The sequence below is a fragment of the Chiloscyllium plagiosum genome, unplaced genomic scaffold (assembly GCF_037043375.1).
Source record: "Chiloscyllium plagiosum isolate Xiang-an unplaced genomic scaffold, Cpla_swu_hap1 HiC_scaffold_47, whole genome shotgun sequence".
NCBI classification, from domain to species: Eukaryota; Metazoa; Chordata; class Chondrichthyes; order Orectolobiformes; family Hemiscylliidae; genus Chiloscyllium; species Chiloscyllium plagiosum.
Window position 1 is genome coordinate 20152160 of NW_028270185.1, and position 19568 is coordinate 20171727.

The following is a 19568-nucleotide window of genomic DNA, read 5'->3' on the forward strand; positions in this document are numbered from 1 at the left end:
CCTCTTTGTCCCCCCCTGACTCCCATCACTACTGGCAATGTTTTTCCAAACATATGCTTTATTCTAAAAGTACATTCTTCAACATTTCAAATTGGACATGACAGAAAATGTAATAGCATTCAGTGTCTTTCCGAAAAGCACCTTCCATGCTGAGGATCCTTAATACCATTGCAATTCCTTTGATATTCATAACATGCATTCCTTGTCAAGCACACATCCCAAGAGGTTTTGCAAAGTTTACAGCGCATCAGCGTACTTAAGCAGTTTTAATGTGCCCCTCAGCAAATAGTCCTAGACTTTGGAAGTGCCAATCCCTTTGCTTCACCAACTTCAGCTTTTAAGTCCCTGGAAACTCTGGAATTCCCTCCAAATAACCTAGCCACCTCTCTCTCTTGCTCTCTCTCTCTCTTTCTTCCCTCCTCTAACACAGGAACAGAGGGACCTAGGAGTAGGACAAGGTCATCCAGCCTTTTAGGATTGCTCTGCCATTCAACCAGGCTGATCTGGTTATAGTTTCAACTCTACTTTCCTGTCTGACCCTTGTAATGTTTGACTCCCTTGCCAGTCAAAAATTTATCTAACTCCGGTTTGAATAAATTCAATGATCCAGTCTTCGCTGCTCTCTGGGGAAGAAATTTCCACAGACTAAAAACCCTCTGATGATAAAGATTTCTCCTCATCTTTATCCTAAAAGGGACAGATCTTATTCTTAAACTGTTCCCCCCCCGGTTCTAGTCTCCCTCACAAAGGAAAACATTCCCCTGTTTTCCACCCTGTTCCGTTCCCTCAGGATCATATGTCTTTCAAAATATTTCATGATTCTTGAAACCCATGTTTTTTTCTACGGGGCTTTTTGTTTTCTGTCTTAGTGTCAAACATTGTTTAATTATATTTCTTTGAAACACATGGAGACATTATGAGTCTGTCAAAGGCATTATCAAAATTCCGCAGCGGATCCTCATGGTAGTGTTTTAACTTAATCATCTTCAATTGCTTATCAATAACCATCGTACGATCAGAAGTGGGGATGTTTGCTGTGGCACAGTGTTTGCCATCATTCACAACTCCTTAGATGAATGCAGTCTATGTCCATGTGCCATAAGATCTTGTGGAATGCAGTTCTCAGGAAAGGGTCATAGACTGAAACGCTTACTGTGTTTCTGTCTCTTTAGAGGCTGCCTGTTCTACTGAGTGTTCCAATATTTTCCGCTTTTATTTCAGATTTCAGCCATTGTTATATTCTGCTTATAATGTTTATAATGTTAGATGAGGGTTGAGAGGGGGCATAGAAAAAGTAACAAAAGTTTTGGGCGGCACGGTGGCACAGTGGTTAGCACTGCTGCCTCACAGCGCCTGAGATCCGGGTTCAATTCCCGCCTCAGGCGACCCACTGTGTGGAGTTTGCACGTTCTCCCCGTGTCTGCGTGGGTTTCCTCCGGGTGCTCCGGTTTCCTCCCACAGTCCAAAGATGTGCAGGTCAGGTGAATTGGCCATGCTAAATTGTCCATAGTGTTAGGTAAGGGGTAAATGTAGGAGTATGGGTGGGTTGCGCTTCGGCGGGTCGGTGTGGACTTGTTGGGCTGAAGGGCCTGTTTCCACACTGTAATGTAATCTAATCTAATAGAAATATGTGTTACGTGGGGTTATATCTCCAATGATGTGATCCACACTGTAAGTAATCTAAAGTAATCTAATCATTGGGGAAGAATTGAGTTTTGCTGAAAATATCCACAAAATTTGTAATATTGTGCAGAAACTTTAGATTCTGAGGTTGTTGGTGGTGGTGACACTAGAAGTGAGTCGCACTTGTGCTTGAGGGCAGAATGCCTGGGCATGCATGATCAGCCTAGCTGATAACTAATGAGATACGCATGCATGGGTGCATGATGCATAATGCAGCCAAGGCTGGCAGGAAGTTGGTATTCTCATTGTTACCTCACAGGTTCAAAGGTCAACTGCCTTGTTGACAGGACAGCCGGACAGTTCCTTCTTTGCATGCCAGGAATATTGTTCTCAGTATCTGAAGAACCTCTGGGAACTGCAACTCTTACTTGCACCATTGATAATTGGTAATAATCCATTGATAATAATCACTTACTATGTCAAAACATGGATATCCAATGGCCCCATGGTTTAGCAGCGCCACGCTGCAGATTCTCCACAGGGCCAAGTGAGAAATCCAGGAGGTCCTGTTTCATAGGAGTGGAAGCATGTTGCTCTCCTGATTGATCACGTTGCTTGGACAGAGGTAGTTGCAATGCAGCTAGGCTGTACTTGGAAGGACCAATGTCCAAGACAAGAAAATGGTGGATGATTTGCTGAGGTCCCCACGAGGAAGTGACACCACCCAGTCACTGCAAATGGACATGTACAGGAACAACAAGCAATGTCAGCGAGCCAGTGCAGTGGGCTGTCAGACAGGAATTAGGGTTTTCAGACCTCACTATCACATGGAAATTGTAGATGAAATGTGTGGGAGCCATTTCATACTCTGAATGCTGTACCTGTTTCTAGACACTGCAAACACTCAAACACTAACTGGAAGGGGCTCAGCAACTAAGATAAGCCTGTATCCTCATAAAGTAGTTGTATTAGAACCAAGTATGCATTAATGGAGCTCTGGAGTATCGTAGCATCCAGTGCAGAGGCTTATATATGCTGTTGACAACAGGACTAATGCCTGAAACATTAATGAGGAAACAGATTGTGTATAAAACCATCAGTTAATTTTGTTTGTCCTCCATTGTATGTGGAGCAAATCCATCAAGCTGAGACAGCCTACACCCAAGCTCCACATTGAGCATCATGCATGAGGATGATGACTCAGAATCCTCACAGGGCAGGTACACTCATCCTGGTGGATGCATATTCCACATTTGGCTCACAGTTACAGTATGGTATGCACATCAGAGGCACATGCCCACAGTTACTGGAGGATATGGGAGGTGAGGACACTGGCACTTGGAGGACCACTGGAGACCAAGCCCTTGCTGAGCCCCACAAAGATGATGAGCTCTAGAATCAGCCATAACAGACCTGGTGAAGATGCAGAGACAGGCAGGGTAGCAGCAACAAGAGAAGCCAGAGCCTGTGCACACTATAAGCACAACTGATATTTCGCCTGACTTCAGTTCAGAAGATTGCAGGTTTGACTCCTGGCTGGCTCGAAACTTTAATGGGGCCCTCTTGTGGCACAGTGGTAGTGTCCTCACCCCTGGACTGCGAGGCTCAGGTTCAAGTCCTAACCTGCTCCAAAGGTGTGTAATATCATCTCTGAACATGATGATCAGAAAAATAGGTTAATAGAGCAAAGATTGGATGAGTGTACAGCCATGTAGAATTCCAAAAGGCTCCACATGGTGCAACGAACAGGTTGCACACACTGACTTTCCCCTTAGAACGCAGATGTGCACTTGATGATTTTCCTAGGTTTCTCAGCTACTAGTCAGGTGATATTATCACTATACTATAGTTTCCCTAAGCTTTTCAGTTCATGTCCCATTGCAATTTCTTGACCACAATTGTCTGAGCATCACATATACCACTCACTGCATCCCTGCTAATTCAAAACTATATGCATGCAATGATTGTGTGACAGACCCAGAGAGCAAGTATGGAGTGAGGTACCACTGTGCCTGTAAAGGTAGATGTGAGAACATGAGCATGAAGGCACATTATATCATCAACAAACCATGCCAGGCTGCCATCTTTCTGCTATTGTCTTTCTCTGTTGCTCCTGAATCCTTATGGAGGGGCTTCCTATTGGACTATGAAACATTCCAGTATTTTAGCTGTACTCAGTAGCACCAATAGACAAGCAGGGAAAGAAGATAATTCTACGAAAATTGTCTCAAAGTATAGTATAGCTGTTAAAATTTCTGTCTGTTCCCCAAGGTTAGACCACAGCTCTTTGTAAGCACAAACTAGGGGAATTGCAAGGATACCTGTGATACATGTTTGGGGATCTTGTTTATGTTGGAATCTGGCAGAATAATCAATTGCCACACATATATATTTCGACATAAAAAAAAGCAACCTGTTCAGACATATTACGTACATGTCTGGAGCAGGTAGGACTTGAATCCAGACCTTCTGGCCCAGTAGCAGGGATGCTACCACTACACCACAGGACTCCATTGCCACAAACATCACCACTGGAAAATTGGAATGTGTTGAAAATTGGCAGAGATCCAGTCTAACTGATTTAATGCATAATTTTCAATTTGTTTATGGGCTCAAATTAATTGTGTAGTTGAACCTGAAATCTGCAGGCACATTCATAAATAGATGAAGTAATATCACCCTCATAGAAGGTTATGTACACAGAAAAACTAAAACTAGTCATAAAAACACATGCGGTGGTTATATAATCATTGGTTTCTGGGAATAGCTGAACAACTCAATGTGTTTCATAATAGTTCTGGATATTGCTATTTGAAAGGGAGGTCGGGAATATCACGTTGCTGATATCTTTGGAGCTGAATTCTCAGTTCACAAAACCATTTGACTCGCAAGATAAAGAGACTTAACCTGCTCCATTTTTGCATGCTCAGCTTTATTTGCACATGGAACCTTGTATTAAAAATATCAACAGAACCTGACAACATACAGACAGAAGAAGACATTTGAGTCAAAGAGCACTGCTCCTCAATGAAATTAAATCATGACTGAACTGCATTTTAACTCCACTTGCTCACCTTGGTTCCAAATCCATTAATACCCTTACGTAACAAATAATCTATCAAACTCAGTTTTAACAGCTTTGGTTGACTTCTAGTCTTGAGCATTTTAAAAGAGACTTTCAGATAACCACTCCCCTAATGTCAAGAATGGCTGTTTCCTGGCATACGTTACCCTTCAACCTGACATTACAAGAAACAGATTATTTAACTATTTTCACAGTTAGACATTTTAAATGTCACATTGCCTCCAATATGATAATAATCTTACACTGACTATCAAAGATACCTAACCAGAACCAAAAGCACTGTGGGTCCAGTGAGTTCTGAGGAAGGGTCACTGAAGCTGAAAGGTTAACTCTGATTTCTCTCTTCAGATATTGCTAGATCTGCTGACCTTTACCAGCAATTTCTGTTTTTATATCAAAAATACCTAATTGCCTGTTAAGCTCTTTGTGATATTCTGAGATTGTGAAGAGGTGACATATAAATAAATGAATGTTATTATTTTTGCCTACATACCGCTCATATTGAAAACAATTCTAGTTTTGTTGATAGGAAGTGGCCTTTTCCAGCAGAGACAGCATTTATTGCCCATTCCCTAATTGTCACGAGAAAATGGTGGTGAGCTGCATTCTTAAATCACCACTGTGATGTTAAGGAATAAAGTCCAGGATTTTAACCCAGTGACACGATGTACTTTGATTAGATTAGATTACTTACAGTGTGGAAACAGGCCCTTCGGCCCAACAAGTCCACACCGACCCGCCGAAGCGTAACCCACCCATTCCCCTACATTTCCCCTATATTTCCAAGACAGGATGGTGAGTGTGGCTTGAAGGGAATCTTGGAAGTGGTGATGATCCCATCTAGTGTACTTCCTGTCCTTGTCCTTCTAGTGGGTGGTGGTCATAGGTTTGATGGGTGCTGTCTAAGGAGCTTTGTTGAGATGCTGCAGCACATTTGTAGATGGTACACATTGCTGCTGCTGTGTGTTGGTGGTGGAGGGAGTGAATGTTTGTGAACGTGGTCACAATGAAGTGACTGTTTTGTCCTGGATGATGTCAAACTTCTTGAATATTGGGGTTGCTTGTGGAGAGAGTTTCGTCATACTCCTGGCTTGTGCCTTGTAGATCATGGACAGGCTTTGGAAGTCAGGAGGTGAGTTTTTAGTTACAGAATTTCTAGTTTCCTATCTGCTTTTGGAGCCACAACTAGTGCAGACCAGTTTCTATTCAGTGGTAACCCCAGATTGTTTATAGTGGGGGAATTCATACCGTAAATAGTAATGCCATTGGGCAAGGGGGAATGATTAGATCCCTTTTGTTGAAGATATTCATTGCCTGATTTCTTAAGTAAGTGTTACATGTCATTCATCAGCCCAAATCTGGATAATGTCCAAGTCTTGCTGCATTTGGACACAGACTGCTTCAGTATGTGAAGAATCATGAATATTGCTGAACATTGTGCATTATCAGAGAACAGCCCTGCTTCTGACCTATCGCAGAATTGATACATCATGCCTGCACTGGTTCTATTACCTTGTGCCAATTTCCCATCTTTTCCCATAATCCTGCACAACATATCTATCCAAACAATTATCTCATGCCGTCTTGAATGCTTCAATTGAATCTGCCTCCACCACATTTCCAGGCACTGCAATCTATATAATGAAGGGAAGTTATTGATCAAGCAGCTAAAAATGGTTTGGCTAGGACGCCAGGCTGAGGAACTCTTGCAGAGGTATCCTGTAACTGAGATGACTGACCTTCATCAACTCCAACCATCTTCCTGCCACATGTGACTCCAGTCAAAGAAGACCTTTCTCTCTGATTTACAGTGTCTCCAGTTTTTCTAGAACTCCAGTCAAATGGCATATTGATGTCAGTTTATCATTTGGATGAGAATATAAGAGGCATAAGTTTGTGGATGACATCAAAATTGGTGACATATTGGACAGTGAAGAAGGTTATCTGAGATTACAAAGAGATCTTGAGCAATTAGGTCAAGGTTCTGAGGAGTGGCAGATGGACTTTAATTCGGACAAGACTAGAGTGGTGCTAGAAAAGTCCAGCAGGTCAGGCAGCATCCAAGGAGCAGGAGAGTTGATATTTCGGGTAAAAGACCTTCATCAGGAATGCCCTTCCTGATGAAGGGCTTTTGCCTGAAACGTCGATTTTCCTGCTCCTCAGATGCTGCCTGACCTGCAGTGTTTTTCCAGCACCAAGCTAATCTTGACTGTGATCTCCAGCATCTGCAGTCCTCACTTTTGCCTTTAATTTGGACAATGGAAGGTATTGTATTTTGGTAAAACAAACAAGGGCAGGACTTATTGATGGTAGAGCCCTGGGTAATGTTGTAGAATAGAGAGACCTAGGGATTCCAGTACATAATTCTTGAAATTTGCGTCATGTAGACAGAATGGTTAAGAAGGCGATTACATGCTTGCCATCATTGCTCAGTCCTTTGAGTATAGGTGTTGGTACATCATGTTGAGTTTGTACAGGACATTGTTGAGGCCACTTCCGGAGTATTGTATGCAGTTCTGGTTGCCCTGTAATAGGAAGGATATTATTAAGCTGGAGAGGGTTCAGAACAGAATTGTCAGGATGTTGCTTGAAATGGAGAATTTGAGTTATAAGGAGAGGCTGGATAGGCTGGGACTTTTTTCAGGGATGACCATATAGAGGCTTATAAAATTACGAGGGGGTAGATAAGGTGAATAGCAAAGGTCATTTCTCTGAAGTGGGGGAGTTCAAAACTTGGGGGCATATTTTTTAAGGTGAGAGGAGAAAGATTTCAAAAGGACGTGAGGAGCAATTCTTTTACACAGAGAGTGGTCAGTGTGTGGAATCAACTGCCAGAGGAAGTGGTGGATGTAGGTACAGCTACAAGCTACATGAATAGGAAAGGTTTGGAGGGATATGGGCCAAATGCAGGCAGGTGGACTTAGTTCAGTGCAGGAAACTTGGTTAGCATGGACTAATTGGGCCATGCTGTGTGACCTCACCTCTGTAACTCAACTATATTTTTTCATCTTTGAAGCAAGACTGTAATGGGGATCAGGAGCTGATTGGGTTTGTTAGAATCCAAAAGAAGGATTTTTGACAAGAGAGTCATTGAGAAGATTATCTCTTTGCATGTGCTGCTTGATAACACTGTTGATGAACCTTCTATTTATTGATGATGGGGCAATAATTGGCCAGGTTGGATTTGTTGTGATTTTTTTCCATGTAGAACATACCAGGGTGATTTTCCACATTGTCATATAGATGACAGTGTTGTATCTGCTCTAGAACAGTTTGGCTAGGGGTGCAGCAAGTTCTGGGGCATCAGTCTTTCATATTTTTGCTGGAATATTGTCAGGACCCGTGGCCCTTGCGGTATCCAGTGCTTTCAGCTGTTTCTTGATAGCACATGCCCTGAATCAAATTCACCAAAACTGTCATCCATGATGCTGGGGATCTCCAAAGGAAGTTGAGATGGATTATCTACTTGGAATGTCTGTCTGAAGATTGTTGCAAAAGCTTCAGCCTTATCTTTTATACTAATGTGCTGGGCTGACCAGTCATTGAGGATGAAGATATTTATGGAGCCTCCTCCTCCAGTCAATTTATAAACTGCCTCATAAATCTCTGAAGTGATAACATGCAACAAATTGTATTGTTGTACAGTTATTACACTGGGCGGCCATTCTTTTAAAGAGGAACCTCCTACAAACAATGGGAAATATAACCAATTAAAACATTTCATTCTGATGAGGACATGGTGGTAGACATAACCTGTCTTTTTCTCTCTTTGTTTATTGGGGTAGTTTGGTCTAAAACTTCTGAGTTCTTGGAATTGTCATCTTTAATCAGTTTGAGAATCTAGCCACCATCCAGACAAACCTGTATTGGGAGGAAATATGGTTGGCAAGTCGGCATTGATTACGCAATTCCTAGTTGTAAAGATAATGAGGAGCTGCTTCCTGAACAAGTCTGTAGTGGAATGGCATTTCCTCAGCATTGAAAGATAGGGAGTTCTTGAATTTGATTCAGTGATGATAAAGGATAATTACAGTTCCAAATAGAGATCCTGTGTGACTGGAGGAGGATCTTGCAGATGGTTTTGGGGCAGTGTTATCAGAAACAAGTGAGTGGGCAAAAACTTGGCTGATAGTACATAATATGGGAAAATATGAGGTTATGCGCTTTGGCAGAGAGAGTGGAAGAGCTAGATTTTATGTAAATGGGGAAGGCACAGAGAGATTTGGGGTTCTCATGCATGAGTCATAAAAAGCTAGCAACCAAGTTCATGGGGAAGACAAATGGAACATAGGCCCTCATTTTGCAGGGAAAGGGGTATTAAAACAGGGAGGTTTTGCTAAAACTATAAACAGAACTAGTTAGACATCACCTGGAATACTGTAAACAGCTTTGGTCCCCTTATGTAATTGGAGACTGGCATTGGAGACAGTTGAGGGAAGAATCACTAGGTTGATTCTGGGTTTGGAGAGATGTCCTTATATGGAGAGGTTGGTAAAGATGGGCCTGTATTCATTAGAGATTAGAAGAATGAGAGGAAACCTTATTGTAATATGTAAGATTATTAGGTGCTTAAGAATGTAGATTTGGACAGATTGTTTCCCTATATGGAATTGTCTCGGAATAACCTCAGTAAGGAGTTGCTTATTTAAGACCAAGATGAGGAGGATTTTCTTCTCTCAGAGAGTAGTGAATCTGTGGAATTCTTTACCACATAGGTCTGTGGTCATTAAGTATACTCAAGGCTGAGCTAGGTTTTTAAACAGGAAGGGAATAAAGAGTTACAGGGGATAAGGCAGGAAAGTGGAGTTGAGAATCATCATGTCAGCCACAATCTCTTTGTACGGCAGAGCAGATCCAATGGGCTGAATGGCCAACATCTGCCAAACCTTATGAATTTTTGGAATGTTTAATCTTCTGACTGCAGGGACAAAAATCCTACTATTGCAACAAGTTGAAAGGGGGCAGAAAATCAAGGATTGAGGAGGTTAGGACTTGAAGGGTGCAAATGTTAAGAAAGATTTTTTTAAGACCTCAAATATAATTTGCCATGGAAAGCTCACTTTGCATGGTCAGCTGCCTTACTTTGATGTTAAGTATGATGCCTCCTCCCTTACCCAGTTCATCTTGGATTTTTCTGCATACAGTTTGCTTCCTTCATTATTTGAGTGTCTTTCATCAATGCTTGGCCAGGGCTTCCTGTGCAGCCTTACACACTGCGCATTAATGTGCAGGTGGTCATGTAACCAACAATCACATCAAACCCACCCCCCTGCACCAACCACTTGCCTCCAAAACTTCCTGTTTCACACAGTCAGAGGGAAAAACAAGGCTTCAGTCTGCAGAGGGCATGTCAACTTATTTCTGTGGTGATGCTGTTAACTCTTCCAATCCTTCATTTCTGCTGTGCAACTGAACAGTTTATGTGAGTGGTCTGCGTATTTTGAGTGAGCTGATTGCAGAAAGGAGTGAGTTAGATGATAGAATAGCAGAGAAAGAGGCTGTTCATACGGTTGTACCGGTGTCAGCTCTTGGAAAATATTCCCCAGTGAGCTCTACCACTTCTGCTGATTCTGCATATTCTGTAATTTACTTATTTTCAGGTCTAGATCCAATTTTCTCATGAAAGATCTCACTGAATCTGCTTCCAACAACCCTCAGATCACAATAAGTAAAACATGTTAAAAATGCTTCCTCATCGCTTTCTTAATTTTGTCGTCAGTGTGGCAAGCTGTAAGACTGGGCAAAGCCTTCTGGTCAGTGATGAGGAGTGGTGTTCCGGGTGTATAGCATATAGCAATAGTAACCTGTGACACAAGGAACTGCTAATGGAAACAGATGTAAGCAGTTACTTTGCCTGCCTCACATGTGATATGGGGAAATCTTTTAAGTCTTCTCGGAAGAACAATCCCAGTTTCACTCATCTCTCCACATTAACTGCAGCTCCTCATCACTTCTACCCATTCTGGTTAATCTCCTTTGCATATTCCATAAGGTCATGACACCATTTCTCAAGATTCAAGAAATAATCCAGATTGTGTAGCCTACCTTGGCTGTTGGCTTGTCATAAAGGCCCTCTGGTTCGTGAATGTCGTTTATGGAAGGAAATCTGCTGTCTTTCCTGGCCTTTTTAAAAAACGTATTTGGTCATTGTATGTGGGCATTACTGGCTAGACAAATATTTGTTTCCTGTCCCTAATTGCTGTTGAGAAGGTGTTGGAGATCAGCCTTCTAGAACTGCTGAAGTCCATTTGATGTAGATGCACCCACAGGCATTTAGGATCGAGTTGCAGGATTCCAGCAAAAGAACAGCGATTTATTTCCAAGTTTGGATGGTGAGTGGCTCATCAGGAGGCTTGTTCCCATGTATCTCCTGTCCTTGTCCATCTAGATGGTAGTGGATCTGTCTGCCAGGTGATGTCTTAGAAACCTTGGAGAATTTCTGCAGTGCATCTTGTAGAAAAGATTCAAAGAAGGTTCACTGGGATGATCCCTGGAATGGAGGGGTTGCCTTACGAGCAAAGACTAAACAGGTTGGGACTCTACTTGCTGCTGTTTGGAAGAATGAGAATTGATCTCATTGAAATATAAATGATTCTTAAGGGTCTTGACCTTTGAGAGGATGTTTCCCCTCCTGGGAGAATCTAGGACCAGAGGGTAAAGTCACAGGATACAGGAGCACCAATTTAAGACAGGGATGAGGAGGAATTTCTTCTCTCAGTGGGTTGGGAGTCTTTGGAACTCCTTGCCACACAGAGCTGTGGGGACAGAGTCCTTGTGTATATTTGAGGCTGAGAGAGAGATTCTTGATTAGTCGGGGAATCAAGGGTTGTGCAGAAAGGGCAGGAAAGTGCGGGATCAGCCATGATTCTATTGAATGGTGGAACAGGCTCGAGGGACTGAACAGCCTACTCCTGTTCCTATTTCTTATGACCTTTTGGCCCAAGTACTTAGGAGTGTGAATGTTACTTCCCACTTTTCAGTCCAAGCCTGGATATTGTCCAGGTTTTGCTGCATTTGGATGTAGTTTGAGTATATCATGGGTTGTCAGTGGTGCTGAATATTTCATAATTATAAGTGAACATAATCATGTGTCACCCAATGATAGAGGGATCGTCATCAGTGAAGCAGCTGAAGATGGTTTGACTAAGGACACCACAGTGAGGAACTCCTGCAGAGATGTCTGGAGCTGACTGACCTCCAGCAAACACGACCATCTGCCTTTGTGCTAGGTATGACTTCAATCATCAGAGAGTTTTTCCCTTGCTTCCGATTGACTTCAGTTTTGCTAGGGATTATTGATACCATACTTCGTGAAATGCGGCCTTGATCTAAAGAGCAGTCTCTCTCACGTCATCTCTGGAGTTTAGCCCTTTGTTCCTTTGTGTGTACCTAAGGCTGTAATGAGGTCAGGAATGTATTGATCTTAGGCCGAACCCAAACACAATAGTTTATTGCTAAGCAAGAGCTGTTTGGTAATGCTGTTGATGACCCCTTTCCACCTCATTACCAATAAGAATAGACTGATGGGGCAATATATCTGGATTAGTGGTGCTGGAAGAGCACAGCAGTTCGGGCAGCATCCGAGGAGCAGTAAAATCGACGTTTCGGGCAAAAGCCCTTCATCAGGAATAAAGGCAGAGAGCCTGAAGCGTGGAGAGATAAGCTAGAGGAGGGTGGGGGTGGGGAGAAAGTAGCATAGAGTACAATAGGTGAGTGGGGTAGGGGATGAAGATGTTAGGTTGGGGCGAGGGGGAGGGTGGAGTGGATAGGTGGAAAAGAAGATAGGCAGGTAGGACAAGTCATGGGGACAGTGCTGAGCTGGAAGTTTGGAAATAGGGTGAGGTGGGGGAAGGGGAAATGAGGAAACTGTTGAAGTCCACATTGATGTCCTGGGGTTGAAGTGTTCCGAGGCAGAAGATGAGGCGTTCTTCCTCCAGGTGTCTGGTGGTGAGGGAGCGACGGTGAAGGAGGCCCAGGACCTCCATGTCCTCGGCACAGTGGGAGGGGGAGTTGAAATGTTGGGTCACAGGGCGGTGTGGTTGATTGGTGCGGGTGTCCTGGAGATGTTCCCTAAAGCGCTCTGCTAGGAGGCGTCCAGTCTCCCCAATTTAGAGGAGACCGCATCGGGAGCAACGGATACAATAAATTATATTAGTGGATGTGCAGGTAAAATTTTGATGGATGTGGAAAGCTCCTCTAGGGCCTTGGATGGAGGTGAGGGAGGAGGTGTGGGCACAGGTTTTGCAGTTCCCCGGTGGCAGGAGAAGGTGGCAGGGTGGGTTGTAGAGGGGCGTGGACCTGACCAGGTAGTCACGGAGGGAACGGTATTTGCGGAAGGCGGAAAGGAGTGGGGAGGGAAATATATCCCTGGTGGTGGGGTCTTTTTGGAGGTGGCGGAAATGTCGGCGGATGATTTGGTTTATGCGAAGGTTGGTAGGGTGGAAGGTGAGCACCAGGGACGTTCTGTCCTTGTTACGGTTGGAGGGGTGGGGTCTGAGGGTGGAGGTGCGGGATGTGGACGAGATGCGTTGGAGGGCATCTTCAACCACGTGGGAAGGGAAATTGCGGTCTCTAAAGAAGGAGGCCATCTGGTGTGTTCTGTGGTGAAACTGGTCCTCCTGGGAGCAGATACGGCAGAGACGGAGGAATTGGGAATATGGGATGGCATTTTTGCAAGAGGTAGGATGGGAAGAGGTGTAATCCAGGTAGCTGTGGGACTCGGTGGGTTTGTAAAAAATGTCAGTGTCAAGTCGATCTTCATTAATGGAGATGGAGAGGTCCAGGAAGGGGAGGGAGGTGTCAGAGATGGTCCAGGTAAATTTAATGTCAGGGTGGAATGTGTTGGTGAAGTTGATGAATTGCTCAACCTCCTCGCGGGAGCACGAGGTGGCACCAATGCAGTCATCAATGTAGCGGAGGAAGAGGTGGAGAGTGGTGCTGGTGTAATTACGGAAGATCGACTGTTCTACGTAGCCAACAAAGATACAGGCATAGCTGGGGCCCATACGTGTGCCCATGGCTACCCCTTTGGTCTGGAGGAAGTGGGAGGATTCGAAGGAGAAATTGTTAAGGGTAGGGACCAGTTCGGCCAAACGAATGAGAGTGTCGGTGGAAGGGTACTGTTGGGGATGTCGGGAGAGGAAAAAATGGAGGGCTTGGAGGCCCTGGTCATGGCGGATGGAGGTGTAGAGGGATTGGATATCCATGGTGAAGATGAGGCGTTGGGGGCCGGGGAAACGGAAGTCTTGGAGGAGGTGGAGGGCGTGGGTGGTGTCTCGAACATATGTGGGGAGTTCCTGGACTAGGGGGCATAGAACAGTGTCAAGGTAGGTAGAGATGAGTTCAGTGGGGCAGGAGCATGCTGAGACAATGGGTCGGCCAGGGTGGTCAGGCTTGTGGATCTTGGGAAGGAGGTAGAACCGGGCAGAGCGGGGTTCTCGGACTATGAGGTTGGAAGCTGTGGGTGGCAGATCTCCTGAGGTTATGAGGTTCTGTATGGTCTGGGAGATGATGGTTTGTTGATGGGGGGGTGGGGTCATGGTTGAGGGGGCGGTAGGAAGAGGTGTCCTCGAGTTGGCGTTTGGCTTCAGCGGTGTAGAGGTCAGTGCGCCAGACTACCACTGCGCCCCCTTTATCCGCTGGCTTGATGGTGAGGTTGGGATTGGAGCAGAGGGATTGGAGGGCTGCGCATTGTGAGGGTGAGAGGTTGGAGTGGGGGAGGGGGGGTAGACAGGTTGAGGCGGTTAATGTCCCGGCGGCAGTTGGAAATGAAGAGGTTGAGGTCAGATAATTTGCCAGCGCGGGGTGTCCAGGTGGATGCAGTGGATTGGAGGTGGGTAAAGGGGTCCTCGGAAGGTGGGTGGGACTCCTGATTGTGAAAGTAAGCTCGGAGGCGGAGGTGGCGGAAGACGTGTTCAACATCATGGCGTGTATTAAATTCATTGATGCGTGGACAGAGGGGGATGAAGGTGAGTCCTTTGCTGAGGACGGATCGTTCGTCCTCAGTGAGGGGAAGGTCTGGAGGGATGGTGAAAACTCAGCAAGTCTGGGAGCTGGGATCTGGTGTGGGTGTGGAGCTGGGAGTGGGGGCGGAGCCAGTAACTGGAGTGGGTGTGATGGTGGGGGGAATGGGGGTGGAGTCATGAGCAGGGGTGGTGTTCCCCTCAGGGTTCTGGGGGCCGGGAATGGTGACAGTGGGATCTGTGGGGGGACATGTCAGCAGAATGCAGGTGAGTGGTGTTGGTGGGGGCAGAAGTGGTGGCAGACACAGCAGTAGGGGTGACGGAAGTCACTGAGCGTGTGACATCAGCGATGATGTGAGGGACGGAAGTGATGTCGCGTGTGATGCATGAGTAATTGTGAGGGGCAGAAGTGGTTGTGGGAGTGGCCATTATGGGGGCGGAAGTGACATCATCAGTCAGCGTCGGGGTGGCAGCTGCACCAGCCGCATGGCTAATGGCGTCTGAGCAGTTCCAGAGGCCAGGGGAATCTTCTGGAATGTTTGAGGAGCACTGGTTATGGAGGTGGATAGATAAAAGTTTGTTGTACTTACAGTTTTTGATGTTTGAGATGGAATTGAAATACTGTTTGTTGAGAGTATGAATTCTCCTGAGGATGTAGTACAGAGTGGGTCCTTTGCAATTCTGAGAGAGTGTAGCCCTCTGCTGAGGCAGGGCTGACTGTAGAGAGGTTATGTGCTGGCGCATTGCTGCAAGCGTGGAGCGGAGGATCTTGAAGGAGAACTGTTGCTGGTATTTTTGAATCTGTAGTCTGTACTGTTTGTCCTGTTCGGGTCCGAATCCTGCTGGTTTAAAGGTGGTCCGGAGTCCGTGTGGGATGAGTTGGTTACGGGGGCAGGCACTGAGGAAGCAAATGTCGCTGTGTTAGTGAATTTGTTTCAGGACATGGTTGAAGAGCTTCAGGGCAGAGGAAATGACCTGGGAGTTGCAATGGGAGAGGGACTCCCTGAGATTCTTGTAGAGAGAGGAGGAAAACTTCTTCAAAGCAGGCATCCTTGCAAGAGGATTCGCAGTAGGGTTAAAATCAACTAGGTAAAAACAATGACTGCAGATGCTGGAAACCAGATTCTGGATTAGTGGTGCTGGAAGAGCACAGCAGTTCAGGCAGCATCCGAGGAGCAGTAAAATCGACGTTTCGGGCAAAAGCCCTTCATCAGAAATAAAGGCAGAGAGCCTGAAGGGTGGAGAGATAAGCTAGAGGAGGGTGGGGGTGGGGAGAAAGTAGCATAGAGTACAATGCGTGAGTGGGGGAGGGGATGAAGGTGATAGGTTGGGGGCGGGGGGAGGGTGGAGTGGATAGGTAGAAAAGAAGATAGGCAAGTCCTGGGCCTCCTTCACCGCCGCTCCCTCACCACCAGACACCTGGAGGAAGAACGCCTCATCTTCTGCCTCGGAACACTTCAACCCCAGGGCATCAATGTGGACTTCAACAGTTTCCTCATCTCCCCTTCCCCCACCTCACCTTAGTTCCAAACTTCCAGCTCAGCACTGTCCCCATGACTTGTCCTACCTGCCTATCTTCTTTTCCACCTATCCACTCCACCCTCCCCCCGCCCCCAATCTATCACCTTCATCCCCTCCCCCACTCACCTATTGTACTCTATGCTACTTTCTCCCCACCCTCCTCCAACTTATCTTTCCACACTTCAGGCTCTCTGCCTTTATTCCTGATGAAGGACTTTTGCCCGAAACGTCGATTTTACTGCTCTTCGGATGCTGCCTGAACTGCTGTGCTCTTCCAGCACCACTAATCCAGATATCTGGTTTCCAGCATCTGCAGTCATTGTTTTTACCTGATGGGGCAATAATTGACCAGGTTGGATTTGTTGTGTATAAGACAACTTTCCACATTGTCAAAGAGATGCCAATGTTGTCGCTGCACTGGAGCATCTTGGCTAGGAATCAGTAAGTCCTTGAGCATAAGTCTTTAGTACTATTACTGGAATGTTGTCAGGACCATAGCCTTTGCAGTATCCAGTGTCTTCAGCTATTTCTTGATATCATGTGGAACAAATCAAATTGGCTGAAGACTGACACCTAGAATTTTGGTGTCCTCCAGATGGTACAGAGATAGATCATCCACTCGGCACTTCTGGTTGAAGTTTGTTGCAAATATTTCAGTCTTAACTTTGCACTGAGGGCTGGGCTCCCATCTTTGAGGATAACTATATTTGTGGAACCCTCTCTTCCAGTGAGCTGTTTAATTGTCTACGACCATTCACAACTGGACATGGCATGTCTGCAGAGCTTCAATCTGATCCATTTGTTAGAGAATTGCTTAATCCAGTCTATCACTTGCTGCTTATGCTGTTTGGCACATCAGCAGTCCTTTTTCGTAGTTTCATTAGATTGATAGTTTCATTTTTCACCATGTTTGGTGCTGCACCTGGCTTGATAATAATGATAGACTGGGAATGTGCTGGACTGTGAAATTGCAGATTGTGTTTGGGTATATTTCTGCTGCTGTCAATGGCCCACAGCACTTCTTGAATACCTAGTCTTGAGTTGCTAGCTCTGTTCAAAACCTATCCTGTTTAGTACAGTTGTAATGCCACACAACATGATGAATGATATCCTCAATGTGAAGGCGGGCTTCATCTCAGCAAGGACTTTGTGGTGGTCATTACTAACAATATTGACATGAACAAATGCATCAGTGGCAGGCAGATAGGTGAGGATGACGTCAAGTAGAGTTTCCAGCGTTTTGGCTCCTTCACCATCTGTCATACGCCCAATGTAGCAGCTATGTATTTTGGAATTGGACGAGTTCAGTCAATTGTGATGCTGCTGAGCCACTCTTTGTTACAGACATTGAAGTCTCCTACCCAGAGCACATTCTGTACCTTTGCCACCCTCAGTGTTTCTTCCAAGTGATGTTCGGCATGGAAGATTTTGGCCGAGTGGGAGTAGTATGTGGTAATCAACAAGAGGTTTTGTTGCCCATGTTTGACATGATGCCATGCTGATTTGTGGGGTCTAGGGTTAGTTATGAGAACTCCATGGCAATTCCCTCCTGACTGTGTACCACTGAACCGCCACCGGTGCTATGTGTGGCCTGCCAATGAGACAGGACATACCCATGGAAAGTATTGATGTTGTGTAGAGTTTGCACATTCACCCCATATCTGCGTGGGTTTCCTTTGGGTGCTCCGGTTTCCTCCCACAGTCCAAAGATGTGCAGTGAGGTGAATTGGCCATGATAAATTGTCCACTGTGTTCAGGGAAGTGTAGGTTTGGTGCACTAGTCAGAGGTAAATACAGGGTAGGGATACTGATTGGGATACTCTTTGGAGGGTTGGTGTGGACTTGTTGGGCCGAAGGGCCTGTTTCTACACTGAATAAAAGTTTTGTTATTTTTGATTTTGTTATTGTATGGTAGGGGTGCTTGGTACGAACCAGCCTAGCCAGAGTTTCTTGATGCCATACACTCGGTCAAATGCTGCCTTGTTGTCAAGGGCAGTTGCTCTCATCTCAGGTCCATGCTGGTTGCCATCTGAAATGGCCTCATAAGGGGGCAACTGGAGTTGGGCAATAAACATCAGCTCTCCAGCGACTTCAACATTCCCAGGGTAAATGCAAAAAATTGTTGGCAATTTACTGTAACGTGGAACAAATCGAATAAGACCTTGGGAAGGATAAGCCATTTAGAGCTTGTGAACATGGATTTCTCCCAACTTCCTAAAACTGTGTCCTTTAAGAAACACCAGAGAGGGTGGGAAGAGGATATGGATATTGATTTTTGAAAAAAACTTTTATTAAGAGGCAAAAAAATGGAATAAACTAGATACATGATTGGTAGGTAGAAACAAAAGAATAGGTGTTGGGGAAAGTGATTTGGAATGAAAAATATCACAACTGTGGTGCTGAAGCCATTCTTATCCTCTGATAGTGTGTTACATGTTACATGTTTTTTTCTTGATATATGACTTCAACTTCATACCAGTGTCATTGACTGTTATCTGAAGGGGCTTAGAAAGCATGAGCACCTTCTTAGAGAGTAAATTGCGAAGGATAATGAAGCAGGAGAAGCAGGTGACCGAGGAAGATAGGAACATAGGAATGGGCTTTCGGCCCTTTGATCCTGGTGCAGCATTCTGAGATGGGAGAAAAAGGAACATTTTAACTTGGAGTTCTCAAGTTTTAGGTGATGGAGGTTGAGGTTTATAAGCATGATACCATAACTGCGAGGTTACTGCTGCAGGACCTGGGCAACATCCAGGTTTGGGCTGACAAGTGACAAGTAACATCCACCCATAGATGTTACAGACAACAATCACCTCCAACAAGAGAAAATCTCGGCATCATTCCTTGACAGGATATTGGAGGGTATAGCATTATCATTGCCAAATTGTCAACTGTCAATATCTTGCAAGTTACTCTGACTAGAAAATTCATTGGTCTAGTCATATACAAGGCTAGGAATTCTGCAGTGAATAACTCATATCCTGACTCCCTAAAGAACACACAAGTCAGCAGAGCAATGAAAACCTCTCCATGTGCCTGTAGGAGTGCAGCTCCAACAACACTCAAGGACAAAGCAGCCCACTTAATTGGCACCACATCCACAAACATTCACTTCCTCCACCACTGACAATCAGTAGCAGTGGTATGTTCCACTTGCAAGATGTATTGTAGAAATTCAATAAGGCTCTTTAGACAGCATCGTCCATTGGAATATTGCCAGCTGCAAGTTTTCCTCCAAGCCACACACCATCCTGACTTGCAAATACATCATCGTTTCTCCAGTGTTTCTGCGTCAAAATCCTGAAACTCCCTTCTTAATGGCATTGTGGAACTCCCTACACCAAATGGACTGCAGCAATTCAAGAAAGGAGCTCACA

At 45.0% G+C, this 19568-nt stretch overlaps 1 protein-coding gene across 6 annotated transcripts in view; it reads right to left on the bottom strand.

Annotated features, from left to right (window-relative positions):
- The window catches only part of LOC148136000 (uncharacterized), a 74504-nt gene that overhangs the window by 31669 nt on the left and 23267 nt on the right, over positions 1–19568 (bottom strand). For 2 of the 6 annotated variants that reach the window (XR_015754706.1, XR_015754705.1), the window contains 2 exons: positions 15261–15568; positions 6872–7233 (listed from right to left, as the gene is read on the bottom strand). Coding sequence is in view for 1 of the 6 variants with exons in the window: in XM_087983961.1 (XP_087840087.1) it covers positions 7121–7233; positions 15261–15568 (421 nt within the window). In the remaining 5 variants the exon portion in view is untranslated. Of the gene's footprint in view, positions 1–6871; positions 7234–10753; positions 12321–15260; positions 15569–19568 lie in introns of those variants that run through there. The other 4 variants (XR_015754708.1, XR_015754707.1, XM_087983961.1 and 1 more) reach the window with 3 other exon arrangements.